Source organism: Sander vitreus, chromosome 8 (assembly GCF_031162955.1).
Source record: "Sander vitreus isolate 19-12246 chromosome 8, sanVit1, whole genome shotgun sequence".
Lineage (NCBI taxonomy): Eukaryota > Metazoa > Chordata > Actinopteri > Perciformes > Percidae > Sander > Sander vitreus.
Genome location: NC_135862.1, coordinates 4,849,212 through 4,871,284, shown reverse-complemented (window position 1 = coordinate 4,871,284; position 22,073 = coordinate 4,849,212). Strand labels below are relative to the sequence as shown.

The 22,073-nt window shown below is 45.3% G+C and overlaps 1 protein-coding gene across 1 annotated transcript; it reads right to left on the bottom strand.

The window, feature by feature from the left end:
• Window positions 1-83: 83 nt before the first annotated feature.
• Window positions 84-20,797, bottom strand: LOC144521839 (bromodomain-containing protein 1-like). Its single transcript, XM_078256464.1, has 12 exons — window positions 20,506-20,797; window positions 15,262-16,670; window positions 14,779-14,935; window positions 13,160-13,288; window positions 12,073-12,201; window positions 10,237-10,549; window positions 9,056-9,805; window positions 8,800-8,929; window positions 6,140-6,270; window positions 3,787-3,881; window positions 3,174-3,328; window positions 84-980 (listed from the first exon to the last, which is right to left on the bottom strand). Exons 2-12 carry the CDS (start codon window positions 16,650-16,652, stop codon window positions 791-793), a joined length of 3,570 nt encoding a protein of 1,189 aa, XP_078112590.1. The 5' UTR covers window positions 16,653-16,670; window positions 20,506-20,797; the 3' UTR covers window positions 84-790.
• Between the last annotated feature and the right edge of the window lie 1,276 nt (window positions 20,798-22,073).

The window sequence follows — 22,073 nt, the reverse complement described above, 5'->3', positions numbered from 1 at the left end:
ATGCAAACACAAAAACAATTAATGCCAAAGATGAGAGAACTTGAAGCTTGAGAACTCAATAACTTACAAAAACCGTTAAAAAAAAAAAAAATGGAGCTGAAATGTTCGTTACAGTATGCATGTTTGTTTTTTTTTCTCTGTGTAGAGATAGCACCAGCAGAAACACCGACACCGTCAGTGGATCGTCACCTCCGACTGTATAAATATGTGAACACCAAATGTACCAACAAAAAGGACAAACTGAGGGAGTGAATAAATTAGTGTCAGGCCTTGTACAGGATATTTACAGGAGCTGCTGCAGTCGCACACACGCACACTGATGGACATTTTCATGGCAGTGAGATTGTTGCAGCAGTCTTGCAGCACATTTTTAAGGAGGTCAGAGGTCAAACTGACACATTCAACAGGTTTAGACCTGTGATTTTTTTAGTCCTCACAGCCCAGCTTGGAATTTTTTATTTTTTTTCCTCTCTTTCAACTTCTTGCACCCGCTAACGGAGTCGTTTTCGTTGCATAGCTCTTTGACAAAACAAGATGGACGTCACAAGCTACAGTATTTCGGACAAGGGGGGGAGAGGGGGTGTGTGTGTGTGTGTGTGTGTGTGTGTGTGTGTGTGTGGAAGAGACATGAAAACGATCCGGTTCCAGTTTGCAGGAAATGGTAAACGTGTATGTGTAAAGTATGTGTGTTTTGTTGTGCGTATGAGGCAGAAACTGAGCGTCTCTGTTGTGATGGTTTTCAAAACAAAAAGCTAAAAGAGGAGAGATGGATGATGGGAGGAAGAAGGGTTCAGTTTGCGACGGCGAGGCCGGTGCTCGGCTCCGGCCCGCCGCTGACACAGTTCAGGTGGTTCATGGCTCGGTCGAAGGCGAGCCGCACAGCTTTTCGGATGCAGGAGGAGCGAGCCTCCCTCAGCTTGAGTTGGTCGAGCGACTGGTTGACCCCGAAGGGAGCCATCTTGGATCTAGGAAGCCATTGCCTGAGGAGAGAGAGAAAACGAGTGGTCAGCGTGACGACACGAGTGACCTCAGAGTTTTTATGTTTCTGTCAAATCACTGCGTTCGGCTGACTGCTCCAAACAGCTCTATTGTAGTCCAGCCTTTACTTCAGAGACAAACGTGGTCACTTTGTAACACACGTTATAATGCTCGCCTAGCTGCTAGCATGGCACGCCCTCATACTCTGCTTCTGACTGGCTAGTAGTCCTTACCTAGGTACTGTCAGGGCACGCCCTCATACTCTGCTTCTGACTGGCTAGTAGTCCTTACCTAGGTACTGTCAGGACACGCCCTCATACTCTGCTTCTGACTGGCTAGTAGTCCTTACCTAGGTACTGTCAGGACACGCCCTCATACTCTGCTTCTGACTGGCTAGTAGTCCTTACCTAGGTACTGTCAGGACACGCCCTCATACTCTGCTTCTGACTGGCTAGTAGTCCTTACCTAGGTACTGTCAGGACACGCCCTCATACGCTGCTTCTGACTGGCTAGTAGTCCTTACCTAGGTACTGCACATGTGCGACTCCCAACAAAGATGGAACAGAAGTGAGATGTCTCACTCTGTAGCTAAAACAGAGAGCTCAACACACAGGGTGAAAAGAGGAGCTGCAGCAATGTGCAGTACAACAAAAAATATGGTGTTTTCTGAAAATTAAACCATGTAAACCTATTCTGATATAACCTCTAAATACAATTATGAACCTGAAAATGAGCATTAAGTTGCATAATATGAGCACTTTAAAAGAAAACTCATCTCTTCAAACAAGAAACTGTTGCTATATTTTGAACTCATTTATGTACTTTATTAATTACCTCCGCCAAGGAGGTTATGTTTTCGGCTCGCTTTGTCTGTTTGTTGGTTTGTCAGCAGGATTACAGAAAAACTACTGGCCCGATTTTCATGAAATGCGGTGGAAGGGTGTGGCGTGGGCCAAGAACCCATTTGATTTGATGGAGCAGATCAGAATCCCAGGACGGATACAGGCTTTTAGCAACATTGCAAGAGGGTGCATTTGCCTTGGATTCATGTGGCGTCTGATTAATCGGAAAAATAACTTCCCGACTGGGAAAGTTGACACTGCATTACCTCTGAAACATTGCGGAGGTCTGCGCTCTGAGTGCCCTGCTTAGTTGTATTTCTCTTTAAAACCCTTTGATTTATTTTTTAGTGTGTTTTGCCGTTTTTAAATGTTCCTAATATTTATTTTAACTTTTGTAAAGCACGTGATTACATCTTTTTATATGAAATGTGCTACGAAGTTTTTATTATTTCGAAGATTATATAAAATGAGACATCTGTGAAAGAGATGTCAATGTGTACAATGTACTAATGTCAATAGAAATGCTCCCGTAAAATGTAAGTTTAGCATTTATTACCACATGTATGTTGATGATGCATTTCTTTCCCCAGATGACTATGGTCCTGTGACTCATCATGTCAGTGCATTAAAGAAGTGAGTGGATTTGCCAGACTTATCTCTTAAATATAAAACAAAACGGAGTTATCGGATTATCTTTGTTGCCCATAATGAAAAACTTAAGAGTCAGGTGTCATGTTTGGGGGTTTTCTTGGAAGCAGATCTACATTTTACCATTGTGTTAACCCAGTCATATTTGACCCAGTTTAAAAAAAAAAAAATGATATCAGAAAGTATGGGACATCGAAATAAGTGCCGGAAATATATAAAAAATAATAATAATTGAAAAAAACACGACAAAACGTTAGGAAAAGCAACGAAAAACAGGAAAAAAAGCCTCAAAAATGTCAAAAAAGCACCCAAGAAATTGAAAACGTGACAAAGACGTCAGAAAATGCGATAAAAATGTTTAAAAAAGTGACCAAAATGTTGGGAAAAAAACACAAAACGTTAAATAAACTTTTTTTAAAAAGCGACCAAAACATTTGATAGGGACAAGTTTTTTTTTTGTTTTCATGATTGACGGGAAGACTACACATTACTGTCAGCCTTTTATCATCTGAAAAGAAGTAGTTATGTAATGGGATTAGTCAAAGCAGGATCCATGCATTCATCTCGAGTCAGTCTTTTCTTTTCTCAGGTCTACCAAAATAAATACTTTGTTATCAAAACGTGTCCAAAATGGAGCTGCCAGAGTTTTAACAAAGCCTTTTAGAAATCCTCTTTTGATTTTTAGTGAGTCGGCGAGTTCCTCACCAGCTGCGCTTGCTGTCGAAGAAGTGGACGAGGAAGAGTTTCTCTGCGGACCTGTACTGCATCCGCTCTCCGGCTTTGAGAACGTCCGGCGGCGGCTGGGGAAGCTCCGCCCCGTTGTGCTGACACCCCGTCCTCCGCGCTCTGGGGTCCATGATCTGTGACGGGCCAATAAAAAAAAACAAAAAAAAAACAGAGCAGGATGGAGACTGAGTGAAGCTGCCTCCTCACAGTAACAGGGGGTGGGGCCAGGCAGCCGCAGAGCAAAAAGCCAGCACTCAGAAGGCACAAGCATGCATACACACACACACACACACACACACATACACATACACACACACACACACACACATACACACACACACACACACACACACACACACACACACACACACACACACACACACACACACACACACACACACACACACAGACACACAGACACACACACACACACACACACACACACACACGCACGCCCAAACAAGCAGTCCATGATCGGCCAGCTGGAAGCTCCCGCATGGCTGTGTGAGCACAAATCACGAGCTACAGCACGCACGATGGCAGAGGGGGCTGATGGGTAATGAAACATAGAGAGGGACCAGCACTCACTCACCAGGGCGGGGTAGGAGGGATATCCACTACATTTAGCCCAAACTAGTTTAAGAGGCTCCAGAACAAATGGACAAGCAGCCGAGGGCTTCCACACCTCTACAGGAACAACGATAAGCAAGTTATCAAGTAGTCAACTCAACAGTCTAGACACACAGCCATACACACCAGAGGACACACACACACACAAAAGCAATTGAAGAGATTCCTGATGAGTCATGTATGGCGTATGGTGAGAATCGTCACTAATCACTGCGTCATCATCGCTAGCGACAGACGGGGGGGGATTTTTTTTCCCTTTTCTTTCAGAATGACAGTGGAAGTAGAGGAAAGGTGGGAGAGAGATGGGGGATGACACGCAGCAAAGGGCCGCAGGTCGGATTCAAACCCGGGCCGCTGCAAAGAACTCAGCCTACATGGGGCGCACTCTCCTACTGGGTGAGCTAGAGGTCGCCCCAACCCGCCATTTTTAAATAGTTTAGCCAGCGGTGGGTTTTTTTTTTTTTTGCTGCCTCCAGCTTCTTTTGAAACTAAATGTGTCTTCTGGCAAACAGCCACACGCCGAGAATGAAAAACAACACACCTTTGACGTTCTGTGTGTGTGTGTGTGTGTGTGTGTGTGTGTGTGGCGTTGGGTCACGGCAGTTTACTGTGGCGTCGCTATGACGACCAGCCACGCTCGCCTCATGCGTGAGGCGGTACTATTAATCTGCAATGGAAAAAGGAGGACGGGGCACCGCAGTCGAGTAGAGCTTTTCAGACTGACTGAAGAGTTTATGAAAGGCCAGGAACATAAGGGGGGGGGAGTGGGGGGGTAAAGATGTCCTGAGCCGATCCAGACATATTTTAATGGATAAAGCAGATCAAATGCGGAGCTCTTTCATGACAGCCAGAGTATTTCACTGCGTATGTAAATGCAGATTTGTGTGTGTGAGAATGTGCAACCTTCAAACACAAAACCCAGATTCACTAAGCTCTGAGACTTACCCTCTCTTTATCAAAGATCAGTGTACAAAACATTCAGCTGGAAGCTTCTTGTTTTTAGCCGGCGCTGACCGCCACTTTCACCGGTAAAAAAATAAGAAGCATTGCCAGCAGCAGATCAAATCAGCTGTCAAAGGAGCCAGAAATCTCCATATTCGAGAGGCTGAAAACTGCAGTAGTTTCATTTATTTATGACATTAGGCCTTTTAAGGGAGTACAACATACTCCTTTCTATTGTATTCTATTTATTGATGTGTGCACGTTATGTGTTAGATAAATAGTGCTGTAGAAGTCTGGTTCAATGTTTGTGTTGTGGATTATGTGTCAATATGCCTGTACTGTACAACAAATTGCCTCTCAGGGACATTGAAGTTTTCCAGCTCTATTCGAGAGGCTGAAAACTGCACTTTCTGCCATTTTTGCATTAAAAAAAATGACTCAACGATTATTCGAATATCAAAATAGCTGCCGATTACTTTTCTGTTGATCGTCCAATCGATTAGCTGACTAATCGTCGCTGCTGCAGAAAGAAGCTCCACTGTTCAGCCGTTAAGTGTTCGAGTGAGCCGTCCTCTCTCCCGTGGATCGCGTAACGTCAATTTCAGGACTCCGAACCTCCCAGGTAAACTTTTACTCATATCATATCAATAATTTGAGTTTATCGACTTAATAGTTGAATCAGGACCTTTTTAGTATTTGGATTGAGGAGCTTGTGAAATGTCAGAGGGGTCCGATTTAGCAGGTGTATTTTGTGTTTTAATGTTCCACCAGATGTAGCCCTTTAATCTGATGATACTACCCGTTTACCACCAGTCGGCTCTCACTAAGAACAATAAAGTTTTACATATTAAACCAAAAGATAATCGGCACAGAAGCTAAAAGACAAACGGAGTGGATAGTGTTTGTTGAGTGGCCGTGACGTGAGCTAATAATCCACGGAACCCACAGAAAATAACGGGCGTCCCCTTCACTTCCCCCTTGTCAATCACAGGTTTCCTGTTTCTGGAGTCTTTGCACATTTACCACTTCCTATACGACTAAAAAGGACTTTCGGAGGCCCCTGGACAGTTTGAGACTCAGAGGCGTTTGGCAAAATCCCATTTTCAAGATTTTATTTGAAAAGACTTTTAACGTCAGAACTCTGAATGAAGAATCGACTTCAGTGCTCTTTGGGTCACACGGGTGGAACAACAAAAAAGAAAAAAAAAGAAAAGTGATGTAAGGAAGAAATAAATAAAAAAATAAATAAAAAAAGTGTTTTAATAAGTTTAGTAGACTGGCAGACAGAGAGACAGAGTTGACCAATCAAAGCGTGCCATGCAGTTTCATGCACATTCATCGGACGACAATGAGCCCGATGCTGCTCTGCTCACCTGGAGAGATCTTTGCAGCTTTGGGGAACTCTCCGTTGTCGATGCAGGCCATCAGGGTGCTTTTGTCGTCCACGGTGCTCCGGCGAGCCGCTGGCGACCGCCCTTTACCGCTTTTAGACACGATGACGGTGCTGAAAGAGACCGGAGGAAAGCGAGATTAGGAAAATGCTCTTTTAAAACCCGTCACAGGACGAAGTTCAGACTAAATGAGGACGGGGGTGGATGATGTCTCTGCAGCAAGCTTCAGGTCTCTCCTGTTGGTTTGAGTTTATTTCATTATTGCTGCCACCATTACAAATAAAACATGCTTAGTTTCTTGTTAGAATGAGAATATAATAATAATAATAATAATAATAATAATAATAATAATAAGTTCATTTGATACAGCACCTTTTTACAGACAAAGTCCAAAAGTGATTCACATGATATATATTGTTAAAATACAGTAAGATAAGTGGGAATATTTTAACTACTAGGTCCTTTTCAAGTTATATCTAGATATTTTCATAAATGTTATGTTATTACAAAATAGTTTATTTTTTTTACCTTGTTAGAACATCAAATTATTTGCATGCCGCTTGACCCATCAGCATCACCACGGCTCAAAATATGGTTTCTCTGTTTGATTATCGCATTGTTGGAATGGTTTAGGGATCGACCAATTATCAGCCTGGCCGATTATCGGGGCCGATATTTGGCAATTTGCAGATCTGTATCTGGGTTTCATTTTACCGATTACAGTTAATGAATTAAAAAGAGCGCTACTTTGGCTCAGCTACAGCTCTGTAAGCAGTCTGCGACACCTGCAAACAAACCGTTAGCATGTTCAGACTTCAGGAAGCTAATTTTTGACTGTGTATTATGTTCAGAGTTTCAGTTTTTTTCAGCGATAGTGAAACGACTCCCCGCCCCCCCTTGAAAGAATGATAAAATAATATAATTATACTATACATTCAAAAAAAAACTAAAAACCATAAGCCAGATAAAGCTCTTTTCACACATACAGGCAATTGGCTTCTTGTTCCTCCCCCTTAACTTATTTTAACTTACGGGCCGGCTACGTTGCACGCGTGACGTGACGTTCTAACACTACTCTTCTACTGTAACCAGTGAAACTGGCTACACCGGGCGTTGAGAGCAGCGCGTAGTGGTGCATAAGCTCCACGGAGAGCCGCTCTACAAAAAAAAATAATAAATAAATAATAATATTTATATTGTTTTTACACAAAGTGTGTGTGCGGCGCTTTGACGCAGAAATGGATCATAGCTCATTATTTCTTTAATGACTTAAAGGGATACTTCACCGATTTAGCATTAAGCTTTGTATCAGCAGAAACACGGTAGTATTTTTGAGTGACCGTGCTTCCCTCCCTCATGTCCCCCTGAGAGGGGAGATCTCTGTATTGTGGGTCTGGAAAAATGTATACCGATGGCGCAAAAATCGTCGTTTTACGTCATCGGTATACATTTTTCCAGAGGCAAAGGACTACAGCCAGTACTTCCGCGTAGGGTTGGACTGTCGGCTTTTTCCGGAGATTGCTGAGGTAAACACGAGTGTCAGCCATCTTGAATCATCGCTTAGCTTCTCAGCAGAAACAGATTTATTCATCCCGAAGGAAATTTTAGAACAACAATTATGTGGGTTCAAACTACCGCACACGTGTACCACCGGGATACATTGGTACAGATCGGAGAATATGCAGGACACTTTATTACGGACGGAATACTCGACACAGCTACGCCCGCCTGCTATGGAGAGCGGTGTTGCTCGATGCCTCTGGCCGGTAAAAGGACATCATCAGCGGGGAACGTTGTACGAGTTTGCGGGTGGAAAACTAACACCAGTCGGCCATCTGTTCCATCAATCCTGCTTGCAAGTGTCCGCTCATTAGACAACAAACTGGACTACATCCAACTTCAACCAAACTCCCAACGCGAGTTCAGAGACTGGTGCGTTTTTGTTGTTGTGGAAACATTGCTGAACAACAGCTATCGCCGGGTAAGACTAGCTAGTGGAGGTGAGCCATGTTAACACGGACTTCCTGGTGCAGAAATGGGGTTGCTTGTATCCGACTAACTGCTAACTGCTGGTGGAGTTTGTGACCGTTTGTAAAGATGAGACCATTCTAGATTACACGCAAATTTGTATACTCGGTGATACAGCCCACCAAGCGCTAATGCTAGTAGCTAGCTATGTGTTAGCTGAACTTTACGGCGCATATCATGTGTGTGCACTAAATGTAGCCTGTTTCGTATGTCGTTTTTATATAATGTTGTTTTCATATATTTGAATTGTGTAACCACTTGAGCCACGGTGAAACGTTGTTTCGTGTATATGGTTGAAATAAAACACACTAAAGTTGAGTTGACTGTCTCACTGTCTGTCTGTAACGGTAGGCGTGGCTTGGGAGTGAAGCAAGTGCATTCTGGGATTTGGGGTCTTTTATCCACATGAGCCAAAACACATTTTCTGGCTTTTCTCGGCCTAGAAGCCACCAATTTCTACATTTTCTTTCACATTTCTACTACATAAGTGACCCAATGTAAAGATATATTCACTTTCCAACAGTGAAATATCCCTTTAATGACTGTGAATGAGCGTATTGGCAGTTTCCCTCACCTGCGTCCTCTGATAACAGCTGACCCCCCCCCGAACTCACCTCGTGCTGCAGAGGACGCTTCCGCTGGAAGAGATGCTGGACTCGGAGGCACAGCGGCGGCGAGGCTCCAACAGGCGGGGAGACGGCGAGATGTCCTCCTCCTCCTCCACCACAAAACCGTTTGCTATTCCTGAAAGGACCAAACGCAGGAAACGTGGTTATGGGCACAACAGTACTCTGATCATTCAAATGATTTCTTTAACATGTAAGTTCATGTTTTGTCCGGGGAACACGGACAACCATTCTGAGTCTTTACCTGTACCGAGGCGCTTTATCGGCGACTCCTCGTCCTCGTCGTCGGCGCTGCTGCTGCGTGTTCGTTTCTTCGGCAGGAGGAGCGTCTCCAGTCGAGGGATCACCACTGACAGGAAGGTCTTGGTGCCCAGGGGCAGCGGCGACACAGCGGACGCCTCCTGGGTCTTGGGTGGTTTCTGGGGGCTGGCGCTCTTGGACTTGCGGAAGAGGACGTTGTTCCGTCGGTTGCAGGCGCCGGAGGCCTCGGTGTGGATGTCGCCGTTGGGAAGCGGTGGGTCTGGCACGTGCCCGTTGGGCGCGGGCGCTGAGGTAGACGTGTCGGTGTCGCCGCCGAGCTCCACGGGAGCGTGGTCCGTGCTGGGTTTGGCGGCCTTCAGAGGGGGCGGCTCTGAGGCACCGGGCAAGCTGCCGAGCTGCGACAGTGAGGTTAGCAGCTCTAACGTTGGCGGAGGTAAAGGCTTCTCCTCCGGAGGCGTGCAGGGCTCCGCCAGGGGTTCGGGTAGTGGTTTCTGCGTTGACTCGGTGGGGGGCGGGCTTGGCTCCGGGGGGGGGGGTGGCGGCGTTCGGAGGGACTTCTTCAGGCTCATCTCGCTGCGGACCTCCATGATGGTCTTTTTGAGCAGTTTGAGCCTCTTGCTGCGGGACGGGCTGTGCTTCATGGCCGTGCTCAGGTCCAGCTTCTCCAGCAGCGCCTTCAGCTGATCCTCCAGAGGGGTCAGCCGGCGGTAGGCGGGGCTCAGCAGCCGGTCCACTGAGAGACAGACGGTGACATCATCAGACAGTACAACACTGCAGCGCTTTTACAGCTGAGCTGGCTCCAAAAGTAAAAGTTGGCAGCGCCCGTAGCCGGTTTATTTTGGCTTTACTGTACTTTGGTACAGTGGGAGGAAGCGGAGACGCGTCGCCCATCTTTATATTAAGTCTTTGATATAATCAGATTAAATACAAGACGACAAATATGGTGGGGGGGGGGGACTACAACAGGCTCAGTATTAGGGTTGCACGATATTGACAAAATGTGATATTGTGATATTATGCATACATATTGCGATATTCATTTCGATATTATTAAATATAAAAACACAAAAAGTTATGGGAAAACACATCAAAATAGATTAAAGAATATCAAAAAAACAGTATTTTGTACAACCCAAGGGTTTATTTAACGATCACTCGACTTACCGTCCTCCCAGGAGAAGGGGGGTGGCGTCTCCAGTTTTGGGGCTTCGGGGAGATGCAGCCCGCTGGGGAAGTCAAAGCCGATTCTCTCGGCCTCTCTGCGGGCCCGGCGCAGGATGGCGCCGCCGTGGTCCTGCATCCGCTGAGCTGCCTTGTAGAAGAATGTGTCCTTGGCGTTGTACTTCATGCAGTTGAAGATGATGAGGTCGAAGTCGGCTTCGAACTCCTCCAGGCTCCGGTATTCGTGAGCGTCGATGCGTTTCCTCATGGTGGAGAAGTCCATGGGGTTCTTGATGTGGTCCAGGTAGTCAGCAACCTGCCGGAGACGGAGCACAGGACACGTTGGGGGGGACGGCAGAAGATTTACAGGGATTCACGTTCGTTACAGACATCGGTTCTCATTTAGAATTAAACGTAACCCTGTGATGGGTTGGGTACCGAAACCCGGTTCCACTATATCCAAAAATATCATATTTTCCCTCTGGGCTCACCAAAACGGACATAAGCATATTAACCATTCACTGCACGTGATCGCTAGCAAACATATTACATCTTTGATGTCATTTTTCAGTTTTTCAAGAATCGGTATCGTTTTAAAAAGTACCGGTTCGGCATCGGAATCGTAAAAATCCAAACGATACCCAGCCCTAGAGATGGGTCAAGCGTTCGTTAGCTAGCACTGTCAACACTTCCTTTGGTTGTTTCACAATAAAGGTCAACCCCTGCCCTCACATTAAAACACAGGCAGGAAGTGATGTGTTAGAATCCACAGTAGCTTCATCTTTAAGCAGAAAGTAACAGCTACCAACTAGGCCTGCGCAAACACAACTGTATCAAAATCGCAATAGGGACTAGTGCAAAATCCAAATGGCAAGGGGGCGCAGTATCGTTACAGACAAAATGTGTGTCAAACCATTCCGAATTAAGGATTCAATGCTGCAGAGACGTCACGGACTACAAATCGTATCCTACAGACTAAAGTTGTTGTTTTTTAAACAGATCCTCGCCAAAAAAAAAAATGTAAATCACACTAATCATTATTTTTCAATGAAAATGAGAATAATGATACAAAAATGATCATTCCCTCTGATATCGCAATCGCAAGATCAGTCAAAATAATCGCAATTAGATATTTTCTTCATACCATGCAGCCCTACTACCAACTTGTGGTTTTAGTAGCCGATGAGTAATCGGTAAAAACCCTGGTTGATGTCAAATTAATGTTAATTTGTTGCACATTGAAAGCGTTTCCTAGACTGGGTAAACCCAGCCCGATCTGCCGGCGATTTGAGATTCAGGCTGGAAACCTGTACGTTTATCTATCCTGCTTCCGTTACAAATCTGCGGGGACCAATCACAAACTGGCTTGTCCATCTGCCGCGCTATTAGCGGGTTTAAACACGATGACGATAGAGAAGCAACCAAGCAGCTTCTTGTTTACATTCAACGTGGCGGCCACCGAAGCGCAGCAACCCGTTGACGCCGCCGTCGCTGCTACGTCACCCGGCTCGTTGGTCTGATTGGTTGAAGGAGTATCCAATTGCGTACAGAGTCATCTGAACTACGCCTGTTGATCACGCCTCTTGTGCAGTAGAAAATACAGAGCAGACTCCCCAGACTAATGCTCAATCTTAAAAGATTGAGCTTGGTCTGCTGATAGCCAGACTAAGCGTTTCCTGGACATTTTGCTCTATTTAGTTACTTTCCAGGACTTGAATGTAAATCACATTATATACCAGATGTAGTAACCATGGCTGCTGACCGTTATGGGACCATAGCATGCGACAATGTAATCGATGGACAGTAAAGCAGATTGTTAATTGATAAATGGTGGCAGACCTCCTTGATGTTGACGGGCTGGGCGAAGATACTGTACTGGTCCTTCTCCTGCAGCTGGCTGAGCACGGCTCTCAGCAGGATGTTGAAGGGGGTCAGCTGGCCCTCCAGCGCCGACTGCTGCAGCTTCATCTGATGGGAGAACACGCGCACAAAGTCAAAACTGTGTTCCCCTTTCCTTGTTGGGAATGTTCCCGAGGTCAGTGTTGATTGTACAAACAGTCGATGACAGCGGTACATTGGGGGTGTTTGAGGTCAAATTTGTGAGCACAACGCTCCCTTCACATTCAGTCTGAATACACCTGACTTATGAGCAGGGCCACACAAAATCTGTAGGTAAAACGAGAAAAGTAGGAAAAAAAAATGCGGCTTTGTTGAACACATGTCCACCCCAAGCAGTCACACAGACACAATTCTGCAGATTTCCGTCCGCAGAAAACCCCCAAAGATTCCATTCAGGTCTGCGAAATCTGGGAGGTTTTGGTGAATGACAGCCACTATGCCATGATGAATAAACTACAGGGTTTCCCCTGCCATTATAAGTCTTAGGTGCAGCACCTGAGCTGAATGAATGCGAAAAGCGCCAAAAACAGTGACAAAAGAATCAAACTAACAAAGACTTTTCTCAGATCCAATGATTGTAGTTGGACTTCTGTAGCAAGCTTTGTCTTGAAGTTGTTATGTATTATCTGCTCTAGCTTTTCCCACATTGTAGACACGGATATGGTGATAATAATGGTCCAAAATTATGTCAAATTGCATTTTTTTTTTTTATTGAAAAACATCACAATTTTTGGAGTAAAGACCCCCAAACCCCTCCCGCCAAATATGCGCACCCAAGTCTTCCACAAACCTAGGGGAAACGCTGAATAACATTACTTATTTAAGCTGATACAGTGTGAACAACAAACCTTTACTAAAAGAAATTTCTCATGGATGCAGGCAGGTGGTTGGAAATAAATCCCAAAAAATATCCAGACAAGAAACCTCTTTTCGGCATTATTTGCCGATACTTTGATTTCAAATAAAAGCTGGAGGAAAAAAAAAAAAAGGAGAAACGGGGAAGCGGTAAATGATGACGTGACTCTACCTCCTCTCTCTTCAGCTTCTCTCTCTTCCTGATGAGCTCCAGCAGCAGGCGCGCTCGCTCCAGGTCGTGGCGGAGGCGGTGCCACTCTTTCAGCTGCTCCTTCAGCGCCTGGTTGGACTCGGCGCGGTCCTGCAGAGAACGCAGAAACTAAAAAGTCAGTGAAGTGTTGACACTAAAGGGTCCTCATTTCGGTTCATGCCATATTTTCCCTCTGGGCTCACCAAAACGGACGTAAAAGCATATTAACCATTCACTGCACGTGATCGCTAGTAAACATATCACACATTTGATGTCATTTTTCAGTTTTTCCAAGAATCGGTGCAGGAATCGGAATCGTTACCCAACCCTAGTCGCGATTTGATACCGTTATGAAAAGTGATTCTTTCCCCAGAATTGATATTTATTTCATCTACCAGCGATTCAACTCAGCGGTTTCTGTTTACACACGGTGCTGCTGACGGCGAATACATCCGTCTCCAGCTAAACAAACAGAAAGCAGAAGATCCGTGTCATGTACTTCTTAAATGAAATAAATGTCAGACTGAGTCCCTAAACACGTGAGGTGTATTCTTCTTAGAAAACAATTAAGTTTTGAGAAATGTCTCATGATTTATTGTCTCTAGAAGTGTATTATTCAACTTTTAGAGAAGGAAAAGAAACTCGCAATGCTATCAAGCCGCAACTGCAAATGAATGAAAATCGCAATACAAATCGAAACGGCACCCGTGTATTAGGGGTGCATGATGTATCGACTCGATATCGTTATCGCGATATCACGTTGCGCAATATTATATCGAAAGTGTCGCGATAAGTATGCAATATTCTGTTTATTTTGTGGAGCGCTGCGTCCCGTCCGTCGGCTGTGTGGCTTAGCTGTGTTTGATTTAGAGCTTGAAACGCTGTAATGATCATGTTTCATTGGCCGGCTACCGTGCCACTTGCACATGTTAGTGCACGTCAGCGCACGGGTCCACTACGTGACAAACCCTATGGAGCGTACCACGTGACGTGTGTGCGTATTTCGACAGAGTGACAGTGTAAGTGAAGAAATAGATAGACACAAAAAAAATGGAATGAATCAGAGAAGCGAAAGAAAACAAAGGACCTAAAGAGAGAGCGAAGGGAGTGAGTGGAGCAAAAGAAAACACAGAAGTAAGAAAATGAGGGTTGATCAGGGAGAAGACGAAATAACAGAGATTGAAGAGGAAACTTTAGTGGCCAAAAGTAATCCCATCCCTCATCTATTTCTCACAGGTAGCGATCCCACAACTTTATAAACCGTGTTTATTTGAGGCAGAGTTTGGAGTCGGAAAGATTGAATATTTTTCATCCACGACCGACCTGTGGTCCAGCCGCACTACGGAGCCGTACGTAAGTCTCAGTGTGCACTATATTGTTGTGAATCTATTTTGATGCGTTTTCCCGTAACTTTTGTAATTTTACATACGTTTAAAAATATCTAAATGAATATCGACATCGCAATGTTCATAATCGATAGAGCAATATCACATTCGTGCAACCCTACCGTGTAACGTGAAAGAATCGAACCAGGACAAAAGCACTTGGTCCCAAGCCCTACTAAAAGATATTGTTCCACGGCGAGCGTCGGCAGCACTGACCATTGGCTTGACTTTGGGTGGATGAGGGTTGGCCTGCAGCCGGCGGATCAGCGGCACGTTGTTCCTCGACTGCCTCTTCTGCACCCAGTAGCTCAGCACCCGCTCCACAAACACCCGCTTCCTCTGGACCGCCACCTGGTTCAGGATGGTGTCGAAACTGACCCACGGGGGAAACAGGGGAGATTATTAATCAAATTGAATAAAACACCCAAATTCAATGAAAGTATTAAACGGATCATTTATTTTACTTGTGAGGAGCGTTGTACGGAACCATCCACGTGATTTTATCGATTTGGTTGAAAGAAACCCAAATTTCTGATATAGAAACTTTTTGAATATGGGTCAAATTTGACCCGAGGACAACAAGACTCCCAGAATGCATCTCTCACATGAATTAACAATCAACACTCAGTCGACTCAAGTGTGTTCATAACGGTACTCTCAGTTCTAACTTCAACTGAACAAACCTAGTTTTCCGCTTACCTTGAGGCAGTGATGCTGGGTCCAGAGTTGTTGGGGGTCTCAGGTTCCGGTTCTGGTTCAGGCTCCCCTCTCTTACTCTTCTTCTTGTGCCAGCCCTTGGCCCGGGACTTCCCCCTCTTGTCGGCCCTCTTGTGGCAGGCGCCGTTTTTCGGATGGGGCTCCTCGTAGATGTTGAGCTGCCGGCAGTCGCAGCCTTCGGGCGTGTGGCTGCAGCAGTAGGCCGTCTTTTTCACGGAGAAGGTGGCGCCGCCGGACGCCGTCACCTCTTTGACGGGCTCCATCTTCATGTAGAGGCCGGCCTTCTGGGCGCAGCTGACGTGGAAGGCGGTGTAGCAGTTGATCTTGTCGCACTGAATGCACGCCCCGGCGCCCTTCTCCTTGCACAGGTAGCAGGTGAGCTTCCAGCGCGCCGGCGGGATGTTGCTGACGCCGTCGATGGGCTCGATAAAAACCGTGTCGGAGAAGCCGACCTCGGGCACCCAAAGAGCACACACCACGTGGCCCCAGCGCTCGTCGTCCGTCTTCTTCAGGGCGCCGCCTCGGTTGGGGCAGAAGACGCAGTCGGCGGGCCGCGACGGACACTGCAGGCAGTGGCGGCACAGCCACTGGCCCTCGGGTACGTACGGCACGCCGTAGCACTCCTGGTGCACGGCGATGTTGCAGGAGTCGCAGAAGAGGATGACGTTGCTGTCGGCGCCGTCGCCGTCCATGCAGATGCAGCAGACGGCGTCCTCGTCCACCAGCGACTGCAGGTCGCTCTGGCCCTGCGTGGCCGCGTGCGACTCCTTCTCGAAGCGGTCCATGAGGAACTCGAACAGGTTGTAGGACACCTGGCTGACGCCCTCGCTCTTCCTCTTGTCGTTGAGGAGCTCCAGCCAGGCGTAGTCCTCCTCGTCCATGTCGTACTCCACCTCGTCGTCCAGCTCCTCCTCCGTCCGCTCCGTGTACTTGAAGTACGCCGCCGGCCGCCTCGGCACCACCGGCAGGTTGTATTCAACCGTTCTAACCTTCGGCTCCAACAGGCCGCCGGTGCTGCCGTGCGTTGCGGTGGGGGTGCCGCCGCCAGCGGCGCCGTGCGAGGCCACGAGCGCCGCGTTCTTCTTCTGCTGGTTGTTTTTTAGGCGCACCGAGCGCACCAGGACCTGCTGGGGCTTCTCGTTGTTCTCCTTGTTGCTGTTGCACTCCATGATCTCCTGCGCCGTGGGGTCGTCGTCCGTGATGACGTCCAGCTTGTCGTAGATGCTGAGCCGGTGCACGCGGCCGTCCACCTCCAGCTCCACGATCCGCTGGGCCTGGGCGTACGTCAGCGTCTCCCGGTTGGGCGACGGCTTGATGGGAGATGAGTCTCTCTTCAGCACCGAAGGTCTGTGATGTCGACTCTTCTTCTTCATCTTGAAGCCGTAAAGACCCTGAAACACCAGACAGATTTCAACAACGTTGTCAGTAGGGTGCCACGATACTGACAAAACGGGATATTGCGATATCGATATTCATTTCAATATTTCTTTTTAAACGTGTGTAAAATTACAAAAGTTACAGGAAAACGCTTCAGAATAGATTATATATAACAAATATAATAACAAATACAACACAAGGTTTATTTCAACCGACGGTCATATTGGACTGGTCCAACATGAATAAATAAATAAGGACCATGTCTACAGAACAGGACATGTTCTACTGGTTGGACCGTAGGGTTTGTCATGTAGTGGACCCGTGCGCTGACGTGCACTAACATGTGCAAGTGGCACGGTAGCTGGCCAATGAAACATGATCATTATAGCGTTTCAAGCTCTAAATCAAACACAACTAAGCCACACATCGCAACACTTTCGATATAATATTGCGCAACGGGATATCGCGATAACGATATCGAGTCGATATATCATGCACCCCTAGTTGTCAGTGACTCACTTACGTGATGTCGTGGCAGCAACTGACGAGTTTGTGAAGCAACAACCAGCACGTTGGATCCACCAAAACCTGCAGTAATGATTAACCCCCTTCACCCTGAGGGAACAATGACGGGCAGCTAATGTGTTTACGCAAGGATGTCATCACCTCTTCCCACCTTAAAATCACAGACGACCAGAGAATTATGTAAAGAAATACACCGCTTTTTATCTCTGTAAGCGAGTCATTTTAGTTCCAGTGTGGTTTGCTTGTCCTGCAAACTATGAACTATCAATTTATTACTGATGCAATAGGGCTGGGCAATATATCGACATTGTCTTACATTTTGCATATCGTTCCTGGTTTTGAAGGCTGCATTACAGTAAAGGGATGTCATTTTCTGAACCTACCAAACTTACTACCTGTTTTATTATTTGCCTTTACCCATAACGTCATTGTTTCCACACTCTCGTTGTGTTAATATTTTGTGAAAGCACAAATAGCCAACTCTACAATGTTGGAGCAACATCGACGTCGATGTATTTGGTCAAAAATATCGGGATGTTAGATTTTCTCCACCTCGCCCAGATTTATAATGCCGTGTAGTGCGTCTGTTACGTGGTACGGTCTCATCTGCCCATATAAATCTCTGTCGTTTGGTGATGCTGATTATGCAATCGACCTGACTACATAAAGGCTGGTTATTGTTCAAATCTTGTTTTGATATCTGTGCCGCCGTAACAACCATACTTATACAGACCATTTCCAATACTAATTGTTTTCCTCCTGAAACAAAATATGCTAATCTGTTAAAGGAGAATTCCGGTCAATTTCAACACGTAGCTCTGTTGTTTGGAAATGTGGAGTGCTGTCAGTAGCAAAAAAAACTAAAACAATCGGTGCTGCCTACACCGTGTTATCCTCCTGCTAGAGTTAGCACCCAACAGGCTTAAACAGGGCAAGTTTTAAACATGTTTTTAGCCTCTAAACATGCTCGAAATGTCATTACTAGTGCTACCCATGTGCAGTGATTCCTTCTGAAGAAACACAGTGACTCTGACTGCAGTAGATGTGACAGAAAGGCATAAAAGTTGTGTTAATCCAGCCAGTGCACATACCTCTGTTTATTTCCTGTTTTCCGGTCAAGTCAACACTACTCATACAATCCAATATTCCAGGCACTTGTAATGACATTTCAAACATGTTTAGAGGCTAAACGCATGTTTAAAACTTGCCCTGTTTAAGCCTGTTGGCTGCTAACTCTAGCAGGAGGATAACACGGTGTAGGAAGCACCGATTGTTTTAGTTTTTCTTGCTACGAACAGCACTCCAAATTTACAAACAACAGAGCTACGGGTTGAAATCAACAGGGATTCGCCTTTAAATGTATCGGTGTTAAATAGACAGAATTGCCTAAAGTGCAGAGTTAAGAGTTTCCGGATTACAATGAGGAATTAGTCAATCAAAAAGATTCAGAATCTTACCAAATTTCCACATGAGCGTCAAGCGATTTGTACAAAAACAACTGTAAGAAGTCTTGAAAAAACTGCTGTGGCTTTCATGGCGTTTTTCCATTACGCAGTACCTGCTCCTTTCGCCTCGACTCTACTCTACTCGCCTTTTTGGGTTTTCCATTACGAAAAAAAGTCCCTGGTACCTGCTAACAGCTACTTTTTTTTAGTACCACCTCCGGCACCGTGGCAGAGTTGAGTCAAGGCGGGTATCATGTAATGGAAAAACTCCATTATAGTCCATGTTAGGGGCTTAAATAGCACCGTCTGACTGTTGACTCAAGTTATTAAAATCCTCAAATTTGAGAAATGAAATGGGTCATTCTGCATAATAAGAACTTTTACTCAAGTATATTTTGATTCTAATACTTTTAGGTTAAGTTCTTGAATGCAGTATACTGTGGTATTGCTATTTTGTATACTTTTTTTTAAAATATCCGAGTACTTCTTCCACCATTGGTTGAGAGCAACTGAAAAAGTGTCAACATGCTCGGCCAATAAAATTATTTCTGTACTGTTCTTGCAATTGTACCCTGAAGTTAATCTCGTTAAACCCCCCGCTGCTCAATCAATTTATTTTCAATTTTTTGTCACATGGAATCGAACAAGGTACAATTCCAGTGAAATGTAATCCCGCATCGAGCGAGCTTGTCTGCATCGACAGCATCGATAGAATGGCAGCCGGCTGGTACCAACCTTGTATAACGGTTAGCCTAAACGGCAACAACAAATATGCTTTTGAAAACCTTTTAGGCTAGAAATAGGCAATGCAGAAATGGAATCTTGGTTTACATTTTCATCAGCGCTGTCTAGTTTAATTAAAGTTCCAAAATTACAAGTTGGCAGCGCCCATTTGTGGGATATTTTGGCTTCACTTTTTTGTACATTGGGAGGACGTGGGGACGCGTAGTCCATCTTTACGTACAGTCTATGAATTGCAACATTAATGTGATCCACAATTAGGAAGAGATTCTTAACAACATCGGCAACCAAGAACGTATGTCAAATCTAAACACGGAGAGGGGTCTTCCATCTTTATATAACGTTACAGTCTATGCAGCAACAGCTGTAGCGTCAGTAGAAATACTCCAAGTGACGCAAAACGCATCACTTGGAGTTTTTCTGCTGACCTGTGAGTAGGGAGATCTGGGGACTGGTAAGATGGTGTAAAGTTTAACATAATTCATTTACATATACTACCAATATTATTATCATACAAAGTTGTTTGAATATCGGGCAAAGCATCCCTTTAAAGGGGGCGGAAACCGACTGTGATAACGGTTCGGTGGGTGAATGACAGAAATGCACAGAGCAGCATACCTCCGCACCGAGCCTACGGGCGGCTCAGCTAGCCTGTCTTAAGCCGCCGAGAGCTGCTTGTTGTTGGATATCATCGGCTAACAGCAGCTGCGGCTCGTTCGGTTTCTCTCGGTAGAATTGTGCATGCTGGCCACCAGCTAACGTTAGCACCTATTTACCAAACCGCAACGTTGATCTTTGTTATTAATCGAGACAGCTTTTAAAGTGGTGTGCCAAACACAGATCTGTTGTTAGCTACACTAAAAGACGACCTGGTGGTGTCTTCCGATCAGGCGGCGGCCTCTCTGGTGGCCAGTTAAACGCAGTAGGACACTCCGTCCACAAACTGGGCTAACGTTAGCCTGCTAGCATTACAACTGAAGGGGGGAGGAAATATGGCGACCAACACAACAAGAAACTGCCTCGATCGGAAAAAGGGTGCTTTTCCTATGAGCAGCGCGGACTGGTTTTGGATTCAAACCAGCCCAGACGGTAGCGGGTTTATATTAAAGAGATATGGGCAGAGTGAGGCTGAACTTACCTCAGTATTATCACGAATTCAGCTTATAAAAACAGCAGCAATGGCGGTGCGGCCTGCGGAGCGAAGCGGCAGTTAAATCCACATTCAGTCCGCTCATCCAACGGCGGCTGCGGCTCGCGCTGAACCGAGTTAAACTTGAGAGTGGCCGACAGGTATCCAGGGCGACGGAGCCAGTTTCAGAGTGTTATTGATCAGTTGATCAGGATAAATACTGATCAATATAGGGCTGTTTGGAAGCAGTTAGAAGCGGCAGAGCTCAGCGGCTGCCCGAGCTTCTCTTCCCCCAACAACAATGCGGTTGTGTGAGATCTTACGTCGTCGTGACGTCACCGCGTACAAACGAAACCCGGAAGTGGCTTCTGGCTTCACTACCATGAAACTGTAGAGTACAAGTTCTCTTAATACATCCATGGTACAAGTAGGAACGTTACTTGGTTATTTGGTGCGTTGAAGGCTTTTCGTCTTTTGCAGTTATTTGCTGCTACCAGCAGCGGAAAGTAATTAGAGGTCCTTTCATTTACATCTTTATAACGTTACTTTAACTGCACTACATCAGAGAGGTAAATATTGTACTTTTTTACTCCACTACATTTGTCTGACAACTTTATTTACTTTTCAGATGACAGTTTCCATCCCCTTCCTGTCCAGTGAAAACCATGTATCTCCAGATGTTTTGAGATAAACTGAAGGACGAAGTGTTCCTTAATGTGTTAAAGGTCCCATGGCATGAACATTTCACTTTGAGAAATTTTAAGAAAGCTCATTGTGGGACTGGCTCTAGTGGCTGTAATTCTGTACCAAGGCTGAATTTCGCGAAAGAGACGTCAGATACAGTATTAGGGGACCACTAAGGCCTATATAAAAGATACTTCAGATACAGTATTAGGGGACCACTAAGGTCTATATAAAAGAGACTTCAGATACAGTATTAGGGGACCACTAAGGTCTATATAAAAGATACTTCAGATACAGTATTAGGGGACCACTAAGGTCTATATAAAAGAGACTTCAGATACAGTATTAGGGGACCACTAAGGTCTATATAAAAGAGACTTCAGATACAGTATCAGGGGACCACTAAGGCCTATATAAAAGAGACTTCAGATACAGTATCAGGGGACCACTAAGGCCTATATAAAAGAGACGTCAGATACAGTATTAGGGGACCACTAAGGCCTATATAAAAGAGACTTCAGATACAGTATTAGGGGACCACTAAGGTCTATATAAAAGATACTTCAGATACAGTATTAGGGGACCACTAAGGTCTATATAAAAGAGACTTCAGATACAGTATTAGGGGGACCACTAAGGTCTATATAAAAGAGACTTCAGATACAGTATTAGGGGACCACTAAGGTCTATATAAAAGAGACTTCAGATACAGTATTAGGGGACCACTAAGGTCTATATAAAAGAGACTTCAGATACAGTATTAGGGGACCACTAAGGTCTATATAAAAGCATCCAAAGAGCACCATGTCATGGGACCTTTAATAGAAATTCTCCTAAAATGTAAAAAATATAGATAAAAAATAATGTCTTTGAAAAGCCTCTTGGATCAGCTG